The 13333-nt window shown below is 39.3% G+C and overlaps 1 protein-coding gene across 22 annotated transcripts in view; it reads left to right on the top strand.

Annotated features, from left to right (window-relative positions):
• The window catches only part of LOC114876930 (myosin heavy chain, muscle), a 37293-nt gene that overhangs the window by 19629 nt on the left and 4331 nt on the right, over positions 1-13333 (top strand). For 12 of the 22 annotated variants that reach the window (XM_029188886.2, XM_029188884.2, XM_029188887.2 and 9 more), the window contains exons 14-21: positions 926-1046; positions 2596-2859; positions 6421-6630; positions 10175-10548; positions 10623-10851; positions 10924-11207; positions 11793-11871; positions 12499-13228. In XM_029188886.2, coding sequence (XP_029044719.1) covers positions 926-1046; positions 2596-2859; positions 6421-6630; positions 10175-10548; positions 10623-10851; positions 10924-11207; positions 11793-11871; positions 12499-13228 — 2291 coding nt within the window. Of the gene's footprint in view, positions 1-925; positions 1047-2595; positions 2860-6420; positions 6631-10174; positions 10549-10622; positions 10852-10923; positions 11208-11377; positions 11457-11792; positions 11872-12498; positions 13229-13333 lie in introns of all 22 variants that reach the window. The other 10 variants (XM_029188898.2, XM_029188901.2, XM_029188897.2 and 7 more) reach the window with 3 other exon arrangements.

Here is a 13333-nt window from a genome sequence, read left to right as displayed (position 1 = left end):
GATCTATCCTGAAATCTCTCTGAAACGTCGATAACGATTGCTATTATTATTGGTACACGCGTACCTTTTTTATTTCTAATTCGATTTTATTTTACGTTCTTTCCATTCTTTTATTTAGAAAGTTTTCAGGATTATGTTTTATAGTATCCCTCCCTTAACCCTTTGGCTATCAAAGTTAAAACTATACTCATTGTGAGTCAGTTATGATTGGCCACCTGTACAGTACCGAACATGGTAGGTTTTTCTCTGAAGAAAAATGGCGACATAGGAAAAGGAAACTCCATCACTTGCTATACTACTCGAAATTTATCACACGCGTTATTCTTGGCTTATACCTATACAATTGAATATATAATTAAAAAATATTAAATTAATTTTTCCGAATAAACGTTTACATACGAATGGTGGCGCCACCTTCGCCTACATCGCCATTTTCCCTAAAGAAGCCTACTTGCTCTATCCTGTACATATTGAAACATAGTGGTAGCGAAAGGTTTAAGTAGCCCTATAGAAACAGTAAAAGTATTCTGTACTATCTTTGTTAGCCCTAGTACCCGGTGGATTTGAAAGTACCAATGTTATGCATGTCCCGATTGAGTTATTCGAAGATATCGTACCCCCAGAATTGCCCCCTATGTCCATTTAGATAGAAATTGTTCAAAATCATTGCCGATGTAAGTACACCCATATGTCCGTAGATTAAGCGGTAGACTTTGTGTGACCCCTTTAGAAACCAAATATGTATAAAATGATCGTGTGTCAGGAGTATACCCGAAGAGAAGCAGAAAGCGACCGAAACCGGATTCCTCGTTTTATCTCTTTCATTTATCGTCAGACACGTACACATATTCATTGAAATTTCTGCCAACCCTATACTAATAGCGTCCGATCACCTGTCTTTTCCGTTGTGACCCCCATAACTTAGGTACAAGATCCTGGCGCCAGCGGCGGTGGAGAAGGTAGCTTCTGATCCGAAGAAGGCCGCAGCGGCTGTTTTGGAAGCGTCTGGTCTCGATCCTGACCAATATCGTCTTGGACATACCAAGGCACGTTTCCTTTCGCGTACGCGGTCTCCTCGTTCTCTGCGAGGACCTCGTCGATCATGTTTATTTGTTTACAGCGAGCTTCGTGCGATTCTCTGGAATTCATCGATCGCTTGAATTACGCTTCGAGGATTCGTCGCATGGTTGGACAAAATTGAACTAGATGCTTTTGCCATTATTTGTTGTTTTTTTTTATACAAAATCGTAGAGTGGCAAGGTTTCTTTTTAATTTTTAAAATAATTGGGGTAGCTACGATTTGAAAATTACTTAAATAACAAAATGTATTTTGTGAAACCTTTAAAAAAATGTTCACTTTCAAATTAGTTCAATTATGTTACGTTCTGTGCGACGTGTCTCGCGAAACGGTAATTCTACTGATCGATGTTGCCTCGCATAAATCTTTTGCCAGCGTAAACGTGCCTAACCAACGAATATTATAGCGCTCTTTAGGACCGAGTCATGATATTACGATTTCCCTCTACCCACCAAACAGAATTTCTACTAACAACGTATCGTCGAAGAAACTAGACTGCCAGACGATCGTTTTAATCTAATAGTTAGAAATCGTTAAATACACGATCTGACGAGAGATCGACTACCAGAAGGATCTCTCGTACCAGCCTCTTAATTAGTATTATATGTAACAATTAGATGATCAACATGTGATTAACAAACGCTTGATCATTTCTGTCTGTTTTGCCACCCCAACCATAAAACGAACGCAGATACAAAATTCTGTGCGCCAATGCCATCAAAGAACCTTGCGACCCACAAAAGGCCACCCAGCTGGTCCTGGACGCGATCAATCTGGAACCAGACCAATATCGTATGGGTCGCACCAAGGTATTAGACAACCTTTGGTTTACCATCTAAACGTAACATCAAATTAATCCTTTCATTCTGTCTAACGAGATTTTTTAACCCTTTCCTTTTTTCACGAAGCATTCACCAAGCGTCGGATCAAGGGATCCAAGAGGGGCTACAGCCCTGGCCCCACCTTATTGTAAACCTTCCATTTATTATGTCATAAAATATTGAAAGAAATGTTCTATATTCTCGAATGCTTCGATTAGAAAAAGTAAAGGGTTGAAATACAGAATTCTAATTTCTACAAAAACAACAACAATAGCAGCATCAGCGGCAGCAGCAGTGGCGGCAAATAACCTTTCCTAACAGACCGAGCGAAATTAAAAACACTTTATCTCTTCCGGCATGTACGTACGGTAATTTCTGCTTCGCTTATTAATGTTAAGGGATAATTAAACATGTATCTTCGCTCTTTGTATACTCCAGTATGGACGATGATCTCGTCTATTCACTGCTTGCATGGTAACTTTGTGCTCCTGTCAATTAGTCCTTACAATGAATTTATTACTTTGATTATCCCGATTGAGAAATTAAAATTTGGAAGCTCTGTATACCGTGAATATGAATTTGAGAAAATTAAAGAAAATTGATCAGCAAGGATAATCAAAGTATTCCAAGGGAAGAACCATGGAAAAATTATTGATCGAAATTTTTCTCTGCTTTCGCCAATTTCAAAAACAACAGGTATTCTTCCGTGCCGGAGTCCTGGGTCAGATGGAAGAGCTTCGCGATGAACGATTGAGCAAGATCGTATCATGGATGCAAGCTTACATCAGAGGTTACTTGACCAGGAAGGACTACAAGAGATTGCAGGAGCAACGTTTGGCCCTGGTAGTCGTACAGAGGAACTTGAGGAAGTACTTGCAACTTCGTACTTGGCCATGGTGGAAACTCTGGCAGAAGGTCAAGCCTCTCCTCAACGTCACTCGTATCGAGGACGAGCTTGCCGTGAGTATTTCAAATTATCTTTTCTCTTTATATATAGGTATACGTATTTCGGATTGTTTCACATACTCGTACACGTTGAATGCTGTGGATGGTCATTAGAGACCAATACTGAATTAAGGGGAGGTTTAAGGGGGGCTGCACCCCCTGACCCCAGAAACCTTAATCCAGTCCTGTCGATGACCCTTATTATTATATATTTTTTATATAATAGTACTATTATACATTAGTATAATATATTAATAATAATAATAATTAAGTAAAGTAGTAAATGAAAAGTTTGAAATTTGAAATTTAAGAATTATTCTAATTTTTAATAATTAGAGTTTTAATAACAAATGCCTGTTCTCATTGCGGCAGTCAACGTGTTACAATCTCACTTTTGCATTACGGTATTTATCCTTTGCTGCATTGCTGCAGAGAACCAACGTTCACCTCGTACTCAAGTATGCAAATAATCGTTTTGGATCATGACGGTACTAGTCTCAACCGGTTGATTAAATACACTACACGGAGAACTCAGATATCGCGATAATTTACGAGTTGGCAAAACACGAACCCCCGATTTCACCGTAAAATTTGTTTCTCCGTACCTCGTACGCTCTACCTCGAGATCTCTTTGTTTCCATTTCTGACACCCCGTTTATTTTCCCAGACTTGCCAACTTCTATTACGTTCCCTCTTTTCTCCTCCCACCTCGTTTTTTCTATTCGACTTGCAAAAGGCAAAAATTTCGCTATTTAAAAATAGCTCCTGGATAATTGCTAATAATAGAGTTTGCTCACGTGAAAGTATCTCTGCTTTCGTTTCAATCATTTTCTTCGAACTTTTTTTAAATTTCTTATTAGATAGTGTTTTTAAATTAATTTTAATTTAATTTTTAATAAGTATTCCAGTATTAGTATGTATGCCTAATAATTGTACTTGAAGAAACTGTGATCCACTGTTTAGTGTAATTGATAATAATTATCAATTTTATATTACAAATATTAATTATAAATACACAAACAGTCAGTTTATTCAGCTTCAAATTATCGTAGCCCCCACGTGTTCTTATTGGTTATATTTTTATATTATCAAATCGTGTCAGACTGTTGATCTTTCGAAATCAACAGCCTAATATTATTTTTCTATAGCGATCTAATTACCTTGACTTCTTTTCAATAGAAACAAGTAACGAATGAAAGAAGCTATCCGATATTTTTATTTTTAAACATCATATCAGTGAATAATTCTGGAATACAACCTACACATTATGATGCTCGAAATTCTTTGACTGACACCTACAATCGTGTTCTATTAATTGTATCTATGAAAACACGTTGTGCAAACGTAGCTCTAGAGTTTCAAAACAACAAGCGTTCCAAGTCAAGGTGGGAACAAAATGAATCAAAAGTCTCGAAATGCCAGCTAAAACTTTGAAATTAAGAACACTTATACCCCTACGAATTGATTAGACTCCCGTATAAATAGAACTAGCAACGTCGTTCGAGTAGAACATATTACAAGTATTATGGAACATTGGTATCCCATAAATCAGTCAATTGGATGCATGAATTTAATTTAGGACCCGTACAATTTAATTTATGCAATCGGTGATACATTCTTATAAAATTGCACGGATTCCAGGCTTTTCGGCGTTTTATAAATAGACCTCTAGTTCGTGCCTTTTAAACGTGATTCATCTGCATATTCCACTTATTCCACCCTTTATCTCTATTTTCTATTTTATTAATCGTATTACGAAAATATTACATGCTCGCTGCAATAAACACGTCAGATAAAAAAAATTCCAAAGTCTTGATTACATTGCGATCTTCGTGTCAGCGATTATTCATGCTATCTAATTTGATCATCGAGATGAAAAGATTTTTCTTTGGTATATTTAGTACAGTTTTATTTTGGGAAACTATTTTTAGGAACGAGTACCGTGGGTATTAGATTTTATTCGAATTTTTCTTTTTCTTATTAATAATTTGTCTTGATTATTTAATATCATTAATGATATTAATGATGCTTTGGTATTATAATTCCAATATGGGCTTTTGATTATAATTTTAATTCTTTAAAATATTTGAAATTAAATAATTTACTGGAATAATTGTTTAGCTTTATATTCTATACGACATTATTAAATTCTATGATGCCTCGTTTATTGCAGCGAATCGTTAGAAAAGAAAAGTAATAAGAAACTTGTGATTCGATTTAATTCTAATGTACAGTATCAGGCATAGTAGGCTCTACTAGCGAATATGATGATATAAGGAAAAGATTTGGAGATTTGAACATTTTTTAAAATTAATATTTCACGAATTTTGAATTTTTTAATCAGTATTAAAATAAAGCATAGTCGGAGGTAACACTCCAATATTATAAGAAGTGTTGAGCTCCCATTTCCCTAGGGAATTCTACCATGCTGGACACTATACTTCCAATATTAGGTATATTAGATTCAATGAATGACTGTCGACCATTGCAAAAGAGACGAAAAGACATATCGACAAAACGTTAGAAAATGAAAATTCTTCAATAGTCTACATTAGTATCTATCGGTACACTTTACCGAAAAGTATAGTCCACCTAGCAGCATCCATAGCGATCGGAGCAATGACTGGTTGGACGTAAGGTCGGTACACGTCTAATCGACGACTATATGGACGACTTTTCCACGGAGTGAACGAAAATAAAGTGGGCCGCGATCGCGTGCAATCGAAAATAGTATCCGTAGTATAAATGATATTACCACGGTATAAATCTATCCGCGTCGACGCAGTGAAGTATAACCCGGGGGCGAGGGGAATCGGGTGCCGCCTCTTCTCGCCGATCTCGCCCCGGTTGTTCCCAATTACGGGTGTTCGAGGTGTTCCCTATGGCGGTACCCGCTGGAATCCGAACAGAGCCTTAGTCAGTTCTCTGGAGCGTAAAAGGAGACTGGAGCGTCGCGTCGGTTGGCGTCGCGTCGGGTCGCGTCGGTCATACGGAAGCCCCTGGAACCACTTCTAATTTCGTCTTTCCCTCTCTACCCGACCGTTCGATTACGCGTTCACCCTACAGCTCTTTCTGGTTGCACGCGGGTATATACAGGTCCCTCCCTCGTCATCGGGATCGGTTATAAATATTTTTCTACGATGAGTATCACTGGAGAGGGGGTACTCGGGCTGATTCCCTCGCGAAGAGGGACTTTGGGTAGAAAAGTTGAGCCTCTGGTAAACCCGAGATCAGTTGGACTCGCGACCTCGCGTCGACCCCTTCAAACCTACCCCCCCTTTTTTTATCATCGAATCACGACGCATGCTTCCATAGTTTTTCGTTTTTTTACAAATATTTTTTAATCTCGTGATAACACGAACACAATCGAACACGAACCGATCGAAATCTGCTTGTTCGGCATCGACGAACGTTTCGAGAGACTCTGGGTGATCCTTAAACGATTATCGCGTTCGACGAGTACGCCTTGCCGGCGATCAGTGGATTCGTAACGAAAGAATGGGTGACACGTTGGTCGAAGACGCGAATCCCGTGAACGGGCAAAAGATGAACGGTGACGTGGAATCGCAATTGCAGGCGCTCGAGGAGAAAGCGAGAAAAGCCCAGGAAGCGTTCGAGAAGGAAGAAAAGCTACGCAAGGAGCTCGAAGAGCAGAACTCGAAACTTCTGTCCGAAAGAAACGCGCTGCAAAAGACATTGGATGGAGAGAAAGGTTCCCTCTCGGAGTACATGGAGAAGTCGTTGAAATTGGCCGCACAAAAGGCTGACATCGAGTCACAACTTCAGGTAAGTTTTCTTCTAATTTTTAATTATTTCCTAAATTTTTATTTCAACTTCTCTTAATTGCTACGAGACTTTCGCAACTGTCTACAGTGTTAGACAGGAAGTTGAAAATATTTCAAATTAATACTCGCTTCTTTTTTTTATTTTGCAAAATATCGTAATTTAATTACGAAAAGAGATGTGTAATTTGGAAATAGATTTGGAAAGGGTAAAATTGGTTTCTGAAAGTTCGTAGACCAGAAAGTAGTTCAATTGGCACGGACCGTCGATAACGAAACCTATCGCTCGATGATGAATGCACGTCCTCCAAAAATCGAATCGTGAATCAGCCAGCCGATAATTATACTCAGACAAATGTCTGGGTGTCGAAACAAAAGAGAATGGGGTTATTGATGTCTCCTTAACATTCCGAAAATCGACGACGGTTGCTGCACATGGTTCACCATTCTCTAGAAAGAATTAGAAATTGAAACGATAGGATTCGTGGTAAAACGAAGAAACGATTCTTTAAATATCTATGAAAACAATAACAAACCGAAGAAATGCAGGAATTTATTTACAATCTAAAAAGATCAATAGCCACGGCTGTGATTATTTTTCTCATGCCTTCCTAAAAATAAATTTCAAGATTCTCAATGATCAAAGATCTTTCATTTGGTTTGGTAGAAGGATAAGAAACGTTCAAGCTTAAAATTTTTCATTTATTTCGTTTCTCTTCCATCTTTGATCTTTTCTTGAAAAGTTTTTCATTTTGTGTAGTGAAATTATTAGGAAAGTTCAAGCTTAAAATTTTTCATTTATTTCTATTTTCTTCTATCTTTGATCTTTTTTTGAAAGAGAGAAATACCAGGAAATTGTAGTAATTCTTAAAAGAAACTAGATGGCAAGTTTGACAGGATCCTCGAAGAATCTGGAAGAAACGTTGAACCAGTGCAGTTCTCTTGGTAAAATTCCAAAATTTGAAATTCGAGCTGCAACAGTCGGGCCGATCATAATTTAAACGAAGCTGGCTCGAATTACCGAGAATGATGCACCTGACAAGAGTTGATACATGGTCGTTTCGCAAGCACCAGCCCTAAGTAGCAGAGGCGCGTCATTAGTCAGACGCGTCTGACTTCACCGCTCATCGCGCGCTATTTTTCTTCCACGACGAATCATCCGGTATCATTTCGGTCGTTTCTAGATTCCTTCTAAAATTACAAACTCTTCCCACCGGTCTTCCATAAACGATGGAAGAATCTGCTCGTGTTTTATCACTTTTTTCTTTCTTCCGCCCCGATTCTATTTTCTCTTTACGTTTTCTTTCTCTCCCTCGGAGGACTCCAACACTTATTCGATATTCTTACTTTTTCTACATGCACCATGATATTTCTATCGTTATGTAGTTGATCACGTTGGAATTTGAACTTAAAAAACTCCAATATTTATTTTTTCTATATTATTTATATTGATGTTTGAACAACCGACGTAATTGATCTAAAGTTAAATGTATAATTTTTAATTGACAGAGTTTTATATAATGGAAGAATAATTTTCAGAAGAACAGTATAGAATTGAGGAAATGAGAATAATATGAAATACAAAATTACATTAAAATTCGGGCTCTCTACATGGTCCGCCGTCAGAGGGTTGAAATATGCCGCACTGGTTTTTCAACTGTTTTCACTAATAAGCAACCTAACGCTAAATTTTCAAAGAATTCTTTACTAAATCAATCAAATGAATGAAATGAACGTTCACGATAGAAGGTTCGGTAAGAAGAGATGAATCGCGTAACGCGAAAAGCAAAAGAATTTCATGGAGAATGAGATCCGTTCCAGAATACCAGGCTATTTTTACCCCATGCCTTTTAAACGACCGGCCGACTTCTTCGTGTTTTCTGTCAACTCCAGTTGCGTTTTTAAATTCAATTTAGTACCCTCCAGAATATCTCGGCGTCGACAGGAAATAACTTGAATCGCGCGACTCCAACGACCGTTCCCGACGACAGACTTACGAGCTTCGAAAAATGAAGGGTCCGCCGAAATCGTCTTCTGAAAAGTTCTATGATATAAAAATGGACTACGCGCTTTCTTTTCTCAGTCGTTTCTTATGAGAATATTACCAGGTTAAAAACTTTTCAAGCTTTCAATTATTTTCGACAACATCATTGTCATCCCTTATCAGATTTTTAAACTTTTACTTTCTAACATCCGTGTAATATTAATTAATATATCACGGGACAAAAATTATTATTCTTTCTGATAGAATTTTCTACCGTTCTCGACGAATAACTTGAATTTTAATAATAAAATAGATTAAAGTGCCTAAAACGGTAGTATGTTCTATTAAAAGCTGGCCAGGCTGATTTTACCAGGCGAACCAGATTAACTCGGCCAAAATGTTCACGATTACGGCAACTACGTTCGAAATTAAGTGACTCCATATTCGGGCAGTACTAAAAGAAGGAAGGAAGGAAAGAAAAGAAGAAGAAGAAGAAGAAGAAGAAAAGAAGTGTTTAAATCAGCTGAAGGCGCTCCCCTCGTGGGTAGAGAGCGGCGAATACTTTGCCCCTACCCTTAACACGGCCAAATTTAGCTACCGTCCATCTGAGATTCCAGGTTATTAAAAGTAGGCGTGGTTAGGTGCTGGAATAGCCGAGAAAACGAAGGAGGTAACAGGTGTATGATGTATTTATACGTTGGTACACTTACGCCCGCGTCATCGCCGTTACCCTTTGATCGTGCCTCTTCGTGGGATTTCCTTTTCTCGCCTCGCTTTCAGACTCAGTTTCTCTTTCGTCTCATTTCTTTGAGCCTTGAATGGGACACTCGTATGAATCGGAGTTAAAGAATCAATGACTTTCTACGAGAATAATTATTTTCTTAAAGGACTTTGACATTTTTTCATATACCACATACCGGTTTGTTATTCAAGTTATACTGTTATTACATCAATGCTTTCTTTAAATAAAAATTTTTTAACAACATTGCACATTAGTAGGTTACTTGGGCCTTCGGATGCATCGAGCTTTAACCCCTTCGTCTATGATTTGTTCGATATTTGCGTCGGTCAAAGCTAACTGTTCATTATTTCAATTTTATGACAAATGAAAAATGAAATATAATGCAGACGTAGCGTTCAACGATCCTTGGCTGAGCAAATTAAAATTAGAATTCAACTGAAAATTCAACCATACTAAAAGGACCAGCGGAATTTCACACGTTTGAACTGTAAGTTGCGTAACGTGTGTGACACGATGTTGTAGAGCAAGAGGTTAATTGAAGATGAAATTACAGGCTCTTATAAAGTGTACAGTAGATATATTTGAAATATTTCGATTTGAAATATTGAAGAATCGATTGCTTCTTGCAAATTAAATATCAAATCTAATAAGAACTTAACGAGCTTTCATTTTAGTATCTTGTTTGATAATTTAATTATTATAAAATATTCTTATTCGATTACAAGTCTCGTATCACAAGAGGGAAGTTGAAACGATAGAGGAATAATTTCTAATTATTGCAAAGAGTAACAAGAGCATCTTGCAATTTTATCCGTATTATAGGATCTGAACGACAGATTCAAAGAAGAGGAAGACGCGAGGAACAACCTGTTCCAAAACAAGAAGAAACTCGAGCAAGAGGTAGCCGGCCTGAAGAAAGACATCGAGGATCTCGAGCTGAACCTGCAAAAGTCTGAGCAAGACAAGGCGACCAAGGATCACCAAATCCGCAATCTGAACGACGAGATTGCTCATCAAGACGAACTGATCAACAAATTGAACAAAGAGAAGAAGAACCAAGGGGAAGTTAACCAGAAGACTGCCGAAGAATTGCAGGCTGCCGAGGATAAGGTGAATCACTTGAACAAGGTGAAGGTGAAACTCGAGCACACCCTCGATGAACTCGAAGACTCCCTCGAACGTGAAAAGAAATCACGGTTAGTGTCTTCAGAAGGAAACTATCGCCGGTTCAAATTAATTGCGATATTAATTTTAATACGTGTTTCTACAGTGCCGACGTGGAGAAGGCTAAGAGGAAAGTGGAGGGTGACTTGAAACTGACCCAGGAAGCCGTTGCGGACCTCGAAAGGAACAAGAAGGAACTCGAACAGACGATCCAACGCAAGGACAAGGAACTCTCGTCCCTCACTGCCAAACTTGAAGACGAACAATCGCTGGTGGGCAAATTGCAGAAACAGATCAAGGAATTGCAAGCTCGTATCGAGGAACTGGAAGAAGAGGTAAGTTGCGATAAATAAATGACAAAAGAGTAAGAAAGGAGAGGTATTTAAATCGTTGTGTGTTTATAAAAGATCGAAGCCGAACGCGGTTCGCGCGTGAAAGCTGAGAAACAGCGAAGCGACCTTGCGAGAGAACTCGAAGAACTCGGCGAACGTCTCGAAGAAGCCGGTGGCGCGACCTCTGCCCAAATCGAACTCAACAAGAAGAGAGAAGCCGAACTCAGCAAGCTCCGCAGGGACCTCGAAGAGGCTAACATCCAACACGAAGCCACCCTTGCGAGCTTACGCAAGAAGCACAACGATGCCGTCGCCGAAATGGGCGAACAAATCGACACCCTTAATAAACTCAAGGCTAGGTAAGTAAACGTTTATTCCTGATAAATACAAATACGAAAGGAAATCTCTTAATTTTAGAAGATGGTTTCGAGTCATAACTGGCACGGTTTAATTCTTTAACTTTTAAGCTAAGAGACTTTCCAAGTCTAGGTTTCTTTCAATCGGGAATTTAACGTAATGCTTCTAATAGGGCCGAAAAAGGCCGTCACGACATCCACGCCGAGCTGAACAGTTCTCGCGCCGCGACGGATCAAGTTTCTAGGGAAAAGGTACATTGGAATCCCGGAGAATGTCAAGACCTATGTTGTTCCCGTTTCTTTTTGAAAATTATTTGTCCGGTTTACAAATTCCTTTGTCCAAAGTCGGCACGAATGATTACACTTTTTTATTGTCTTGACAATGTTTTTTTGTTATGTCGTGTTTGTTCGACGAGTTTTCAGAAGATCCGAGAGAAAACCTTCCCCGTAACATACCGTGTTCTTATTTTCAGGTTCCCGTCGTTAAAAAATACAAACATAACTTTTAAATGGTAGCTAAAATGTTGATCCTCCTATTATCCCACTTGTACTAATTGTCCACTTTGAATCTGTTTCCATGAAAACTAGGGTTGAAAAGGATAAGGTTCAGTACTTCAGTGAACTGAACGACATGCGCGCATCCGTAGATCACCTGAGCAACGAGAAGGTAAGAGATCCTTGTACGAATAATCATCGAGATCCAGCATACTAACGCAATTAACAGCTTCGTCGGGTGGCAGCTGAACGAGAGACAAGGAAACAGACCTTTCAGTGTCTTCCGAATGTTTGTACACCTGACTTCCGTCGTTGGAAAGTGTGTCCAGTTTGCAAAGCTTGCTCCTCGTTTGTATTTTGTTACTTGAAACAACTTAGTTTCGTTTCTGGATGATGGTATATTTAAGCTCCAAGCTCTCAATTTCTACGTTCTCAAGTTCTATGCTTTCAAGCACTAAGTTCCCGAGTTCCAAGCTTCGAAGTTTTATGCTTACAAGTTCTAAGCTTCTAATCTCTAAGATTCCAACCTCTAAGTTCCAAAGTTCTAAACTTCCAAACTTTAAGATCCCAAGCACTAAGCTCTGAAATTCTAAGCTCCCAAGCCCTAAGCCCCCAAGTTATAAACTCAACATTTTAAGCTTCCAAGTTCTTAGCTCTAAGCTGCAATTGGTTGCCCTGGAACTCGCTTAAATCTTTCTCCCGCTCGACCTAATCTTCCAGAAACGAATTGAAGTTAGAAAAACACAGGGAAACAGCTGGTCTAACGCTTTGAAATTTTTGTTATAACAAATAAAAATAGGCTGCCCAAGAGAAGATCGTGAAGCAACTGCAACACCAGCTGAACGAGACCCAGGGCAAACTCGAAGAGGTGAACCGTACATTGAACGACTTTGACGCCGCCAAGAAGAAGCTGTCGATCGAGAACAGCGATCTCCTGCGCCAATTGGAGGAAGCCGAATCCCAAGTCAGCCAGCTCTCCAAGATCAAGATCTCGCTGACGACACAGTTGGAGGACACGAAACGAATGGCCGACGAGGAATCCAGGGAACGAGCTACGCTCCTTGGCAAATTCCGCAACCTGGAACACGATTTGGACAACATTCGGGAACAAGTCGAGGAGGAAGCGGAAGGCAAGGCGGATCTCCAGAGGCAGTTGAGCAAGGCGAACGCGGAAGCACAATTATGGCGCACGAAATACGAATCCGAAGGTGTTGCCAGAGCAGAGGAACTGGAAGAGGCCAAGAGAAAGCTACAGGCTCGGCTGGCGGAAGCGGAAGAAACGATCGAATCGCTCAACCAGAAGGTGATCGCTCTGGAAAAAACGAAACAGAGGCTATCTACGGAAGTGGAGGATCTCCAGATCGAAGTGGACCGTGCTACGGCGATCGCGAACGCGGCGGAAAAGAAACAGAAGGCCTTCGACAAAATCATCGGCGAATGGAAGCTCAAGGTGGATGATCTTGCTGCTGAATTGGATGCCAGTCAGAAGGAATGCCGTAACTACAGCACGGAACTCTTCCGACTCAGAGGTAATATACTCTTTCTTGAATTTTGTTGAAAACTTCATTTATTGCTCAAGATTACGTACTATATACCATTGGTAAATATCATTAACGTTTATTTGTTATTTTAAT

This window comes from Osmia bicornis, chromosome 1 (assembly GCF_907164935.1).
Source record: "Osmia bicornis bicornis chromosome 1, iOsmBic2.1, whole genome shotgun sequence".
In the NCBI taxonomy this organism is placed as follows: Eukaryota; Metazoa; Arthropoda; class Insecta; order Hymenoptera; family Megachilidae; genus Osmia; species Osmia bicornis.
Note: the sequence above shows the minus strand (reverse complement) of the source record. Positions and strands in the feature narration are given on the sequence as shown.